This window comes from Embiotoca jacksoni, unplaced genomic scaffold (genome assembly GCF_022577435.1).
Source record: "Embiotoca jacksoni isolate LCO1_2020_lvr unplaced genomic scaffold, fEmbJac1.0.p SCAF_15, whole genome shotgun sequence".
NCBI lineage: Eukaryota > Metazoa > Chordata > Actinopteri > Embiotocidae > Embiotoca > Embiotoca jacksoni.
Genome location: NW_027185285.1, coordinates 11,095,401 through 11,109,413, shown reverse-complemented (window position 1 = coordinate 11,109,413; position 14,013 = coordinate 11,095,401). Strand labels below are relative to the sequence as shown.

The window sequence follows — 14,013 nt, the reverse complement described above, 5'->3', positions numbered from 1 at the left end:
TCAAATAAATGTTCCCAGCAAAGCTGAGTAGCTCAGTTCAGAGTTTGACCGGTCGACTAATGTACAGATAGAAAATACTGTCGTTACACTTTATCACATCACGTCATGTTGTATCTGTCCCCGCTGTTGTACAAAGTAAGTACAGAGAGCAAAATATGCCAGTATTTCTGTTTCATGCTACTTTATACTCTCCTCTACTCATGTATCCATCCATTATCTATACTTTTTCCTGAACAGACTCACAGGAAGTCTGGAGCCTATCCCTGCTGACTTTGGGTGAAGGCGATGTAAACCCTGGACAGGTGTCCAGTCCATCACAGGGCCAACACAGACAAAAACAGACAACCATTCCCATTCACACCTACAGCCAACTTAGAATCACCAATTAACCTAACATGCGCGTCTGGAAGCCGAAGTACCCGAAGAAAACCAGCGCAGGCACAGTGAGAACATAAACTCCACTCAAAAAGGCTTCAACTGAGCAGCAGGTTCAAACCCAAACATAAAATCCATAATAATATATCAAAATTGGTATTGCGGAAACTAAGTACCTTAAAATAAAGGCTGTTGCATGATGATGATGAAAAAAAAAACTTTTTACATGTTGTCAAAGAAAAGGGAACATTGATTACACAGAATCAGACTTTAAATGCTTGATCAGTTAACCATCCAAGGCTTTTATACAGTAACTAAATTTGAAAAACTGTTATTCAGTTATTTACTGGAAATTATTAAAAAATACAATATAGAAATTATGTGTAGGGCGAGAAAGTCCTTTTCACATTCTTGCATCAAGAGACTGAGGTCCTGGACTTGTGTTTGTAAGTGTATCATTGTTCTTTTATGTGACTGCCTGTAAACTCTTTCTTCAGCTTGAGGAATTTTCACTCTTTAAGTTCTGAGATATTTCAAACCATTCTCCTTCCCAAGGCTTCAGATACTGCAGTTTTGTCCAAGCTGTTGGGATACGCACAAGGTGCCTTTTGGTGTTGGCACCGTGACAACCCAGCACAAAGAAGGAGATGCCCTTCATTACCCTCCCTTTTTGTTGGAGGTTGGAGTGGCAGGTAGGATACAGAGAGACTCTGGTGGGTGGAGGGAGGGAAAAAATAAAGACTGACTGCAAAGCAGTCGTGTTGCAGTTTACATTCAAGTCTCTTAAAGGTTTGAAGAATGGGTTTGCAGCTTTACCAGATTTTACAATATGCCAGTGGTCATTCAATGATATGTATGATATTTGTACAGTCCAATGTGATATTGCATATAAGTGTTTTCTTCTGTTTTTTATTGATGTTATGAAAAGCCCCACACATTTAAAAAAACAGAGTAAGGCCTAAATGTTTTGTGGTGAAAACTAATACATTTTCAGAAATGCAAAGAAACCTGGTCCCTCGGTGGATATGAAGTAGTGATTTTTATTGAATCATTATTGCTGTGAATAACACGAGAGGTCAACATCGTGACGAGAACATGCTGTAGTCATACAACTGTCTTTGTGTGCATTAAAACTCAACTTCAGCTGGTGAGAATATAATATAATTACAGGCTGATTAAAATGAGATTAACAGATTACAGTTGAAATACTTCAGTAACATAAAATATGCTTGTTACAGTATGTCTGCTACTTTCTTTGTCAATTCAACTTTAAATGAAGATACTTCAACATACAAAAAAAAAACAATTTGCTCGACTAATTCTTAAATCAGTTCAAACAGATTAAAACAAATAATTGTGTCTCACACCGTACTAAAAAAATCAGTAATTTGTAATCACATATCTCTTGAACACAGAATATAAACTCTTTTTACGCTCGTGTAGCTTTAAATTGTACGTATTTTGATTAAATGAAATTTAACATCCATCCTCACATGCAAAAACTTCATAAATTCACTTTTTTCATCCTTAAAAATAAACAACAAACAACAGATTGCTGCTCCTTCATGATAACCTTAGTGAAGTACTTTGTCAATGACCCATATTATCTTCAATTTGATGACTCCCTTCATTCTCTATATGACCATTGTTCCAGTGTGCTCCTGTTTCTCTGTCGTTCATTTGAATAATGCGAAGATGATTCTGTACATCAGTCAACCCTGTATTTTGTAATGATTTAATGACTGTCTACATTTGATGATAAAATCAGTAAAAGTATATGAGTGCTGTTTATAGGATTTTAATTTCTGAATAATCACGTAAAAAGAAATTGTGATTTTCAGCAGTTGTTCCGGTGTCGACTCACTACAGTAACAGTCTACTCTGAGTACATTTCATCCAGACTTTCAATCGCTTGTTGTTTAGTGTGTGTTCTCCACTGACTGGGAATCTCTCCTTTGCCCTCGAATTTCAGATCATAGTATTTTTCCAGTTCTTGTTGAAATCGACACACAAACCATGTCCAATATTTCAGCTTGGACTCATCAGGGGTAATTCTCCAGTTAGCAAACCTTGGTCCAGCAGTACGGTACTGCTTGAAAGGAACAGAGACTTCTGACACTCCATCAAGGTAAAAACTGTTAGCACTTGCAACGTCTGTTGTGCAGAAGTCAACGGACATTTCCACTGTGTTTCTGTAGTGCCAACCGTTGACTGAGCCTGATCGATGGAAGGGGACGTTGTGGTCATCAGGGCTGTGATCTTCCAGGGTGTTTGTGCACACAGCTGCACAGAATGGACACTTTACCCAGCAGCATCTACACAGCTGATCAATGAGGATCTGATCAGGTTGCAGCCTAAAGTCCTTCATCTTATCCAGGGAGAGGCGGCTCATCTCTGTTTTGATGGGTACAAGGCCTTTCTCTATCTCTTCTTTAAGAAAGTCAAAATTGTTTATGTCACGGAAATTTTGACAAGAAATAGTGTCAAGTGTCAGCTTGTCTTTTAGCAAACTGGAAAATTGCTCCATCCATATGTCTGTGGCTCCTTGTTTGGTTTTGACTTCCTGTGTTGCAGTAAATAAAGCTTTGCTGACAAACTCACTGATGTCGTCCACATTGTTCTTGAGTATGTTCTGTGCTTTATGACTCTGTTCTCTGAACATGTACTTCTGTACTTCATCTTTTATAACATTTTCTGCTTGACTCCTTGGATCTCGGATGTAGGTGATGAAACTCTTGAAGTCCTCCTTTTCTGCAAGTGACTTCAACACATGTTTCTCCAAGTTCAACCTGTTCCCACTGAATGCTGGGAAACTACACCTCATCTCTCCAGCGAGATCAATAGCAGTCTTGTTACAGACAGCCTCCACAGCGGACACCTTCAGATTTTCACAGATCATTTCTCCAAAAACGACAGCAGATGAGTTTCCTTTCCAGAAGCTTCTAAAAATGCTGTAATACTGATCTTTCTTGCTTTCTAAATAAGTCAGTGCATCGTTGTTCTTTCTGTATGTCTCGTGAGACTGGGAAAGCCATCTTCCTGCCCTGTCAAAAACATACAGCGAGAGATCAACTGTAAACTCCTTCCTCAGTGTGTATGGCTTTTGTGATTCAAACTCTGTCACCTTCGTTTGAACATTTTGGGCCATTTCTTGCAAGTAAGTTGATCTGTAGCCTCTTGTTGCTACAGGTTTGGTCTGAATTTTTTTGAGGGATTGTTGTTCAACTTGACTGATGAAAGATCGGATCTGTTCATGTTGTTCATGTGATAAGTCACTGTTCCCTTTCTGTTGGGTTGTTGGGACAATTCCAGTCACTTGTTTAAAATAATTGAATGCACTTTTTAATACATTTGTTCCTTGTTTGCCAGTGTCCTTGTTTTCCTTTTTACTCTCATAACTCTCCTCAGAGAGATCTCGCTGTGTCTTTTGGTTCACATAATCAGAGTAGTGCCCCAGTTTTAACAAGTCTCGGTAACTGTTACTGTCTTTGCATTCCTTTATAAGACCCCACTCAAAACCAAGCAAATTAAGGACACTTATCTGATCTTCCTCCAGGTTGATGTCCTCAATGGGTTTTATACCTGCAGATAATTCCCTGACCAACTCCCCCCAAACAGTGTTGAACTGACTTTTAAGTTCCTTCTCTTTTACTTTGTCTTTTAACCTATGAGCGAGCTCTTTGCTCTTCTGCAGCAGCTTGTTCTCAAACTCTGTCTTCTTATCATCTAGCTCTTTACAAGCTTTCTTCTGCTGGATAACTTCATCCAGTGTTTTTTTCACTCCTTTCACCTGTTCCTCATGAAACTCCTTGATTTTCTGTTCAAATCGGCCTCTCCATTGAACCAGCATGTCTTTGTCCCTCTTATCCTCAAAGTAGAGATTCATATCCTTTTTGATTTTTTCAAATGTTTTGCTCATTTCTGTAAAGAGATAACTGTTCTCAACCCTGTCCAGTTTTCCATTTTCTATTCTGGTATAAAGCTGGTTCTCAATGGTCAGCATGTTGCTCCTCAGGGTCCAGGTCCAGGTTGCGTACTGGACCTCAAGTTTTCTGTACACTGCAATTTCCAGTGTGTTTTTGAAGCTGAAAACAAATTGTTCGTTCATCAGGGCGTTCCACAGGTCCTGAATTTTGCTTTTCAAATATGAGAGCGTGATCCCGGATGACTGTGAAGCCTTGGAGAGAATGATGTGCTTCAGTTCTTGGACATTCTCACTGTAGCGTGGATTTGGAGGAGCCATCGGTGGACTTCCCTGCCAAAGCTGGGCAAAGTATTTCACATCTTTTTGCACATCAAATGCAATGACGTCACGGAAGCACTTGACATCACACACCTCCTCTTTGGCAGCTAGTTGAGCCATGTCATCCAGTTTTTCTTGCAGGCGTCTCTTTCCATCCATGTTTTTCTCTGTAGCGCCAATATCTGAAACGTTCTGGTGAACAAACACACAACTCGGAGAAAGTTTAACTTTCTTCATCCTCATGAAAGCCTGAACAATAATCTGCAGGACATCTTGCATCTCAGCTGGATTCTCACCAAAGATGTTGATCAGTGTCATGTTTCCCAGGCCAACAACAAATGTTGACAGTTCATTATCGTGGTGAGTAGTGGTGTTACCGGCCAACTCAAGAGCTCGCAGTCCTTCAGTGTCCACCACTAGAAAATAGTCAAACTTCAACTTCAAGTCGTTCCTGATTTCCTCTGACACCTTGATCAGCTGCATAAAGGCACCCTTGGTGCACCTGCCAGCACTCACTGCAAACTGCAACCCAAACATGGCATTCAGCATTGTTGACTTTCCACTGCTTTGTACGCCCAAAACTGACAACACAAAAACTGTCTGGTCGCCAAGTTTCCTGATGACCTCCTCCAGAACACTAGAGATCCAAGTTAAAGGGGCGTAACCTGCATCACCATCCATCAGCTCCATCGGGTGTCCTGATATCATCAGATCTGCAGCCAGCTCAGGGTATTTTGACCAGTCGGTCTGCCTGTTGTGTGTTTGTTTCTTTTGAGATTTATGGGCTTCATAGATTTGTCCCATTTCTCTAAAGATGTGCTCCAAGCCAAACGTTGCTGACTGTAGTTCTTTTGATATTTGTTCAAGCTCATTTTGTTTCCTGTTTAACAGAGGAGATTTGTCATGCTTCCTCTTCAGAGCCAAGACTTCAGACCACTTTTCATCATATCTTTGGAGAATTGAAGCGAGATCATCTGTGGAGAGGGCATCTATTAAGATCTGCATCCATTTCAGGAAGTACTCTTTGTCTGTTGATGGCAGAGACAAGAGGCTTTCAGTGAATGACTTCATCAGTTCGGTGTGGGAAACAGAGCATTGTTCTTGTCGTATTTGCGTCAGTGCCTGTTCCTTCTGACTTTTCTCCTTCTCAATGTTTCCTTGGAGGTGATACAGTTCCTTCTTTATTCTACACCACTCATGCCACAAATTGCCTTGACAAGGGAGAAACTTTTGTTTGATCTTTGAGATGTCCATCCCCTGAAGCAAATTCAATATTTTCATTGCTGCAGATTTCCCCTTTTGGCAGACTGGGTCATCTTCATCCACTCTGACTCCAGAGACCTTGGACATAGATTCAAGCTGGAACGATGTGTGTGGTCCAGACAAAGTCTTTTTAATAATCATTTTCAGTTCTTCAGCAACATCTGACTGGCTTCTTTCTTTTAGACCCACAATGTATTTCCCTGGTTTCTTCTCAACTCCACCACAATCCTTATCAGCAACGAGAATAATGAGAGGCTTTGGAGACTTGAGAAGGGCTGAGAGGACTGCAGTGTTTTTCTGTGTTCTTCCCAGAGTTGGCACAAAAACAACATTGACTGAAGATTTATCGATCAGTATTTCACGATGTTTTTCAGTCATTAGAGCATCACCGTGAAGATTACAGAAGGCAATGCAGTCAGTGAAGGAGTCATTGGGGTTTCCAGCAGGGAAGTACCAGGCAATCTCTGCGACACCATCCATCAAATGGCGAGATTTGGTGCTACCTTTACAGTTTCTGTGGAAGAAGGTACTGTGACGGTCATTGATCAAAGCGTTCATGAGATGAGATTTAGACTGAGACAGTGAACCCAGGCGGAAAAATGACACCATGGGTGTTTCAGCTTTGCAGATTGGCATACTCTTCATGGTGATGGTGTCTTTATCCTTGAATTCAGTTACCTTCCATGTTTTTATTATTTGTCTCAATGTCCAAAGAGGACACTCAATATCCTTTGTGACTGGGTCAGGAACGAGCAAAGGTAAGGCGTACTGACACTGTGACAACTTTTTAGTCATGTCCTGCTTGAGAAAGCTGTCTGAGCAGTGAAATACTGCCATTTGAACATCCATTGGATGCGCATGGGTCTGTTTTGATTGATCAGAGTCTTCATCTGTGTTAAAAAATTCATCTGAGTCACTATCATCTGTGACAGTGCTGTCAGACACCGGAGCAGACTGTGGATGGCTGACCTCAGGACTCTCCTGTTTTACAAGGATATGTCGAGCTCTGTAGTCTAACGCCAATAACTTCTGAAGAAAAGTATAGGCTACTTCTTTCTCACACGTGTCATTGCTCGGTTTTACAGGTGGACCTATTTTAAGAAAGTCAGCTGGTGACAGCTTCTGTTGAAGTTTGTCTTGAAGGTGAAGTCTGCTGAGCAGTGTTTCAATTTCTTTCTCCACATCGATGGTACCTGCAGAACAGCAATGATATTCCAGATTACTAGAGGGACAGATCTTTTTTTTTTTTACCGCTTTCATCAACATAGAACAATAATGAAGACATCCAACTATAAAATAACACGTATGAAACTGAGTAATGATTGAAAATGTGGAAACAAACCAAAATTTGTTTCACAATTTAGACGACTGTTTATCTTGCTGACAACTTTACACTACTAATGGAAGTGTCTCAACAAGCTGCATGAGTTTGTCACCTGGAAGTTTTCAGTTAACAGCTGAACCTTTTCAAAAGTTTACTGGTGAAATATTTTGTCTTCTTACTGAATGCAAAAGCTTGTAAACAGCAAAATAGACCTGCTCAACTACTGTACTAATCCATATTCATATTATGGCAAGAACTGCTCAACTAACCCATAAACAAAATCACATGAGCCATGTTTTCCACATGAGACATGTGATCACATGTAGGACATGTTATGTAGCAAAATATGATAACATGGGGAAACTATGTGGGAAGATTTTTCCACACGTTGTTATATGTGGTACCATGTGGAAAACATATCATCACATGTAATGTGTCACAAATATTGCAACTTTTCACAAACACGTTCTCAACAAGTACAATAACATGAGCAACAAGCAGTGATATGTGAACCCTCGTATGCTAAATGTTGGGGAGCCAGCAGGTCGGGGGTGGACGCAGCCGTGGAGTTTAGTAAAGTACAACATACAACATGCGCAAATCGCCACAAATGGCAACTATCGCTGTGGTCTGCTGGGGGAGCAGCATTGGAGCTGGTGACACCAACAGACTTAACAAACTGGTTCAGAAAGCCGGCTCCATCATCGGCTACAAACTGGATAGCCTGGAAAAGGTGGTGGAGAGGAGAACGCTGAACAAACTATTATCCATATTGGATAATCCTGACCACCCTCTCCACCACCTGCTGCAGGGACAGAGGAGCACTTTCTCCAAAAGACTCCTGCAGCTCCGCTGTCACAAGGACAGATACAGGAGATCATTCCTGCCGACCGCAATAAGACTGTACAATAACTCACCTCTGGCAAAATCCATCACATAACAATAACACTGTTGACTGTGTTTCTTGGTTGTTTGTATATAATATAGAGAGATATATACTGTACTGTATATACTGTGCATTTTGTAATTTATATTTTATATTTTTTACTGCTATTTACTGCTATTTTATTACTTTTCTATTATTCTATTATTATCTTATTGCTTCTGTATGCTGCTGTAGCGAAAAAATTTTCCCCTCGGGGATTAATAAAGTAACTACCTAACCTAACCTAACCTAACCTAACTAAGTTCAAACTGGCGGACTTCCTGGTGCAACGGAACATTTTTGTACATCTAGGTGTGATACATACGTCCACCGAATTTCGTGCATGTAGGTAAATGTAGCTGCCGATGCATCAGTTTAGGGGGAGCTAGCGAGCCATTTGGCCACGCCCACTCTCTTTCATGAGTTTTGTAGAGCAGTTGTTTATGTAGAATAATAATAATAACGCAGAATAATAATAATTCCTTACAATACAATGGAGCTTTCACACCATTCGGTGCTCCAATGACAAACACATTGGTTCCACATCAATTTTCACATATAATCCCATTGGTTTCATGTGTAATCCCATGGTTTTCACATAGGACAAGGTTGGGGTTTCCCATGAGAGTAGACATGGGTGTCTCTCAGCACATGTGGGACCTCCTTCAAGACTGTTGGAAAAACTCCAGGTGATGAACTTATTTAGCTTGTCCAAAGAATGAAGAGTGTGTGAAGCTGTTATCAAAACAAAATCGGGCTACTATACTGAAAAATATCAAATTTAAAACATATTTTTTACTTTCACTGTTATTCCACACGTGTTATTTCATCACTTCAGTCGTTAAACAATGTAGAAAATGGTCGAAATAATTGGGTTATGTGTTGCTGCACAATTAAATTCTTAATTAACATCTTACCTTTACCCTTGGTCTCAGATGGTCCAGACGTGACTTCAGTTGAAATCTCCATTTCTTCTTCTGCAGGTTTTTTTTTTAAAAAATAACAGTAAATTGACTGAGAAACTTGCAATATATTCAATACATAAAATTAATATCTAACTTTTCTTTCTTAAATGTATTTCTTGCAAAGACACAATATCACCCCTTTCAGGCCAGAATGAACGAATTTGAAAGATCTTAGTCTTTTTGTTTGCTGAACCACTGGAGGTATGTAACAATTAAGGTATTTAACTGATTTATAGTTTTTTTTCATCATTGGGCTTCATGTTCATCTGTGGTTAGTGGTTTTATCAAGTCCTTATGAAATAAAAAAAAAATAGGTAATTTGTCAATGTAAGCCAAAAAGAAAAATACTATTTCAGATGTATTTACATGGGTCTGGGCAGAAGTACATTAAATTGAGTCACAGCGCCGCCTGCTGTTGTAGAGGGCAAATTACTCAAAACATTTGTGAGAAGATCCTCATTACAATGATGAAAGTAAAATTGTGCCAGAAGTCATGAGATGTTTTTGTTTTTTCATACTTATAAGACATGGTACATTTCTTTCTTAAGTACGGTCTATTGGAATATGATGTGTATTTGTTTGATTCATACTTTTGGTATTATTAATAAAAGCATTAGTTTTAAAGGGTTAGTTTTTAAGGTTTAGGGTTGAAATAACCTCATTTCTAATGCATCAAAGCTTCGATGTATTAGAAATAAAAGTTATAAAATTATAATCTCACCTGTCCCAACTCTTTCTTCTTTGTAGGAGTTGTGGTCCAGGTGTTCTTTCTGATCTTTATTTTGAACACACATCAGTCTGCTGTAGCTCTGGTGATCGTTTTCAGAGACCATGACGTCAATTTTTTCCAACAGAGATACGATCTCTTTTTCATCCGTCATAGTTCTTGTACATGTGTGGTATCTTTTTTCAGCAAAACTGCTATTAGCTTTCAGGTCTGCCAGGGCACCTTCACATTTTTCATTTGACTCATGAGTTACAACTGTCATTACATAAGAGAGAAATCCTCTCCCAAAAGTTTTTTCTAAACAAAACACTCTTGATTTGTAATGACTGTTGTGCCGTCCATATGGTACCAGTAAGAGAAAGGCATGAATTCCCTGATTTAATGGGACTCTGTCAATGTTTGGAAGACCAAGCATGTTAATGACAGAGATGTGCCGACCACACAAATCATACAGTTTGGCTGAAAATTGTTCCACATTTGTTTGCTCGTCATGGTCAAGTAAGATGTTTTTTGTTCCGATCTCTATGGAATTTCTGTCACCAGTTAACAAAAGCGTGAGCTCAGGCATCACTGAAACAAACAAAACAACATCAGTAGATTAAACATTAAAATGTCAATGTTAAAGTGGTGCAGAGTTTGCAGAAATGAACAACTGAAATATAATCCATAAAATCCATGTTAGTGTTCTTAATTAAAATATTACCTGTGTTATTGCTTGCAGCTGAAGGTGACTTGGTGACTGAGTGTTGAGGTTCATGGGGGTCTTCTACTGGATCACACTCCATCTTCTCGGCTCTTCATGTTTGCAGTCATAAAACAAAGTAATTCACAAAAATGAAACAATATTTCAAAACTGCAAATTCACATCACCATTCAAATTATTTGATAAAATAACAAAAAGTATATCTAACACATAAAATGTTTTGATTTTAGACACACACACACACACACACACACACACACACACACACACACACACACACACACACACACACACACACACACACACACACACACACATTCAAAGCTCCACATGTGTGCAGCTGTCCGAACTAGTCTTTGCTTTTCCTTTCCCACACACACACACACATATGCACATACACACACTCGCACACGAGGTGTGTGAAAATTAGTTGTGTTGAGTTGGAATGATGTTGTCTAACAAAATGTGCCACAGAATTGGCCGATAATATATATATCTTATGTAAAATAAAATATCAAACCAGACCGTTTCAGATTCATAAATTTGAATTGGTTTCAAAACATTTTTTTACAAAACTATGACAGGTACCAGACAGTGATGTTCCATCAAGAAATTTCCTTTGATCTCATTTATCCTAAAAATAATACACAATTTTGGCTTCTTTTTTACTGAAAAATACATTATAATTTTAGAAGAAAGGAGGTCTAATGAGGAATAATTTAAAATAGAAAGTGTAAAACCAGTGTCAGTGAGTTGGAATGAAGTTGGCTGACGAGGTCTGACACAAAAATTTGTGATCAATTTTCCATGATGCCTTACAAGCACTAAAAAACAGACCGGGTCAGTTTTGACAACAGGAGGACAACAGGTGTGACTATTTGCTGGCATCGGAAAATATGAAATGGTTTAAAAAACAAATTCGGACTAAAATATGACAGACACCAGTCTGTGATAATCCATTAAGAAATTAATTAAATAAAAATAATGACCAATTTTCACTTTTCGTTTACTCAAAAATGAGTACAAATTTAATTAAAATGAGGTCTATTGACCATAAATAATAATATTTTTTTTTTAAAAAAAAGTGTAAAACCAGTGTCAATAAGTTGGAATCAAGTTGGATGAAGAGGTTTGAAAAAAAAAAAAATTGGATACATTTTTCATTATAGGACTACGCACCTTTTGTTGGAGAGCTAATTTGACCCAGACGAATGCAGCTCTTGTATAGTGTCTGCAAAGACAACACAAAGGTTAAGGTTTTATTAATAGTGGTGAAATGTTGCAAACATAATCTGAAAAGTTGTTGACTTTTCCTCTTTTTTTTTCTGTCTATTCCACGTGAGGAGACGCAACAGGACAATGTGACAAAGTCCATATGAAACATGTGCAGTGTATTTAAGAGCATTTGGCAGAAAGGGTCAAGGAAAGTTTTCTGTTTACTTGCATTGACACACCCCATTTAGACAACCAGAGCTCAAGCAAAAGTTATACTTCTTAGAGTAAGAGTAGAGAAGGTTAAACGTGAGAAAATATTACTTTAAATCCATCTGAATCCTGCTGTTAAATCATCATTTTCTAACATGCATGACGTGTTTTTCCTGTTCACCACAAGTCACACGAAACTAAAATAAATGGATCATTAAATAGGCAGAACAAAGTAAACGTGTGTGCGTGCACTAAAAGAACATCCTCCAAAGAAGTCAAAGCAGCCAAGACTTAGAGGAAATATCAAAGTAAGAAAATGAGGTTGGTAAAAAAAAAAAAAGAGGTCACTTTCAGATACTGTACATGAACAGATTTAGCAGATTTAAGTCTGTAAGCGAAAACACAATAAGATTATTATATAAACTTACCATTTGATGCGTATTTCTTCAGCTCTGCCTGTCTTTGCAAATGTGGCTGCAGTATCACAAATCCCCCCAGTCCGCCTCAGCTATATATAGAGAGCAGAGACCGTTAGATAACTAACTGTACTTCACAAACCCCTCCTACATGCCTTTAACAGATCTGATGTCATGTGATAGGTCTAAGCGGCTACAAAACTCTGCCTGCACATTACTTGTAAATCAGTGATGTTAAAACTGAAAATGAAACTGAGAGCTCTGTTTCCCGGAGATTTACAAGAAAACAGAGAATAGGCCTATTGAAAACATCCAAACAAGCACGTACCACTGTAAGCCCTGACCAGTCTGTGATGCAGCAGCTGCCGAGAGTTTGATTACAAATACCTTCCAAATATCTACCAGGACACCATTAATATTTAACTCGTGTTAGTCCAAAAAAGGAAGAGGGATTGATATGGTTTCAAGGTTTTAGTTTCAATTCCAACTGGTCCTGATGTAAGTTTTAAAGTAAAACCAAAAACCTTAGATTTAATTCCTCTTTCCTTTTATGGAGCCTTTTCACTGAACTGTGCTGCTAATAACCCTCCAGTTATTGTTATGTTGGTCAAAACCAGTGGTGCAAGATATTCAACAAATGTAAATAAACAAAGTCTTAAGTTAAAGCATAGACACACACACACACACACACACACACACACACACACACACACACACACACACACACAAACACACACACACACACACACACACACCATCCTGCTGTCACATAAAAAAGATTGACCAGTAAAAGTTTGCATTAACCTGACTGACATCAGATTTTTAATTCAGGTGATGATTGGAATTAACAAAACTACCATTTTCATTTGCAAAATTACTATACACCGTTATATAATTACCTGCATATAAATGTCAAATAAATGTTCCCAGCAAAGCTGAGTAGCTCAGTTCAGAGTTTGACCGGTCGACTAATGTACAGATAGAAAATACTGTCGTTACACTTTATCACATCACGTCATGTTGTATCTGTCCCCGCTGTTGTACAAAGTAAGTACAGAGAGCAAAATATGCCAGTATTTCTGTTTCATGCCACTTTATACTCTCCTCTACTCATGTATCCATCCATTATCTATACTTTTTCCTGAACAGACTCACAGGAAGTCTGGAGCCTATCCCTGCTGACTTTGGGTGAAGGCGATGTAAACCCTGGACAGGTGTCCAGTCCATCACAGGGCCAACACAGACAAAAACAGACAACCATTCCCATTCACACCTACAGCCAACTTAGAATCACCAATTAACCTAACATGCGCGTCTGGAAGCCGAAGTACCTGAAGAAAACCAGCGCAGGCACAGTGAGAACATAAACTCCACTCAAAAAGGCTTCAACTGAGCAGCAGGTTCAAACCCAAACATAAATTCCATAATAATATATCAAAATTGGTATTGCGGAAACTAAGTACCTTAAAATAAAGGCTGTTGTATGATGATGATAAAAAAAAAAAACTTTTTACATATTGTCAAAGAAAAGGGAACATTGATTACACAGAATCAGACTTTAAATGCTTGATCAGTTAACCATCCAAGGCTTTTATACAGTAACTAAATTAGAAAAATTATTATTCAGTTATTTACTGGAAATTATTA

General features: G+C 38.6%; 1 protein-coding gene across 2 annotated transcripts; it reads right to left on the bottom strand.

The window, feature by feature from the left end:
* Positions 1-1,394: 1,394 nt before the first annotated feature.
* Positions 1,395-12,479, bottom strand: LOC138198245 (interferon-induced very large GTPase 1-like). Of its 2 annotated transcripts, XM_069149557.1 has the most exons (6): positions 12,379-12,479; positions 11,705-11,756; positions 10,526-10,617; positions 9,817-10,392; positions 9,048-9,107; positions 1,395-7,074 (listed from the first exon to the last, which is right to left on the bottom strand). In XM_069149557.1, exons 3-6 carry the CDS (start codon positions 10,605-10,607, stop codon positions 2,252-2,254), a joined length of 5,541 nt encoding a protein of 1,846 aa, XP_069005658.1. In that variant the 5' UTR covers positions 10,608-10,617; positions 11,705-11,756; positions 12,379-12,479; the 3' UTR covers positions 1,395-2,251. The 2 variants fall into 2 exon arrangements, with proteins under 2 accessions (XP_069005658.1, XP_069005659.1); XM_069149558.1 differs by lacking the exon at positions 11,705-11,756.
* Positions 12,480-14,013: the final 1,534 nt, after the last annotated feature.

Coding starts and splice junctions, on each gene's coding strand:
- LOC138198245 (XM_069149557.1), bottom strand. CDS start 10,607: ATGGAGTGTGATCCAGTAGAAGACCCCCATGAACCTCAACACTCAGTC. Junction 9,108..9,816: donor AGAAGAAAGAGTTGGGACAG/GTGAGATTATAA, acceptor AAAAACCTGCAG/AAGAAGAAATGGAGATTTCA. Junction 7,075..9,047: donor ATCTGAGACCAAGGGTAAAG/GTAAGATGTTAA, acceptor GCTGTTCTGCAG/GTACCATCGATGTGGAGAAA.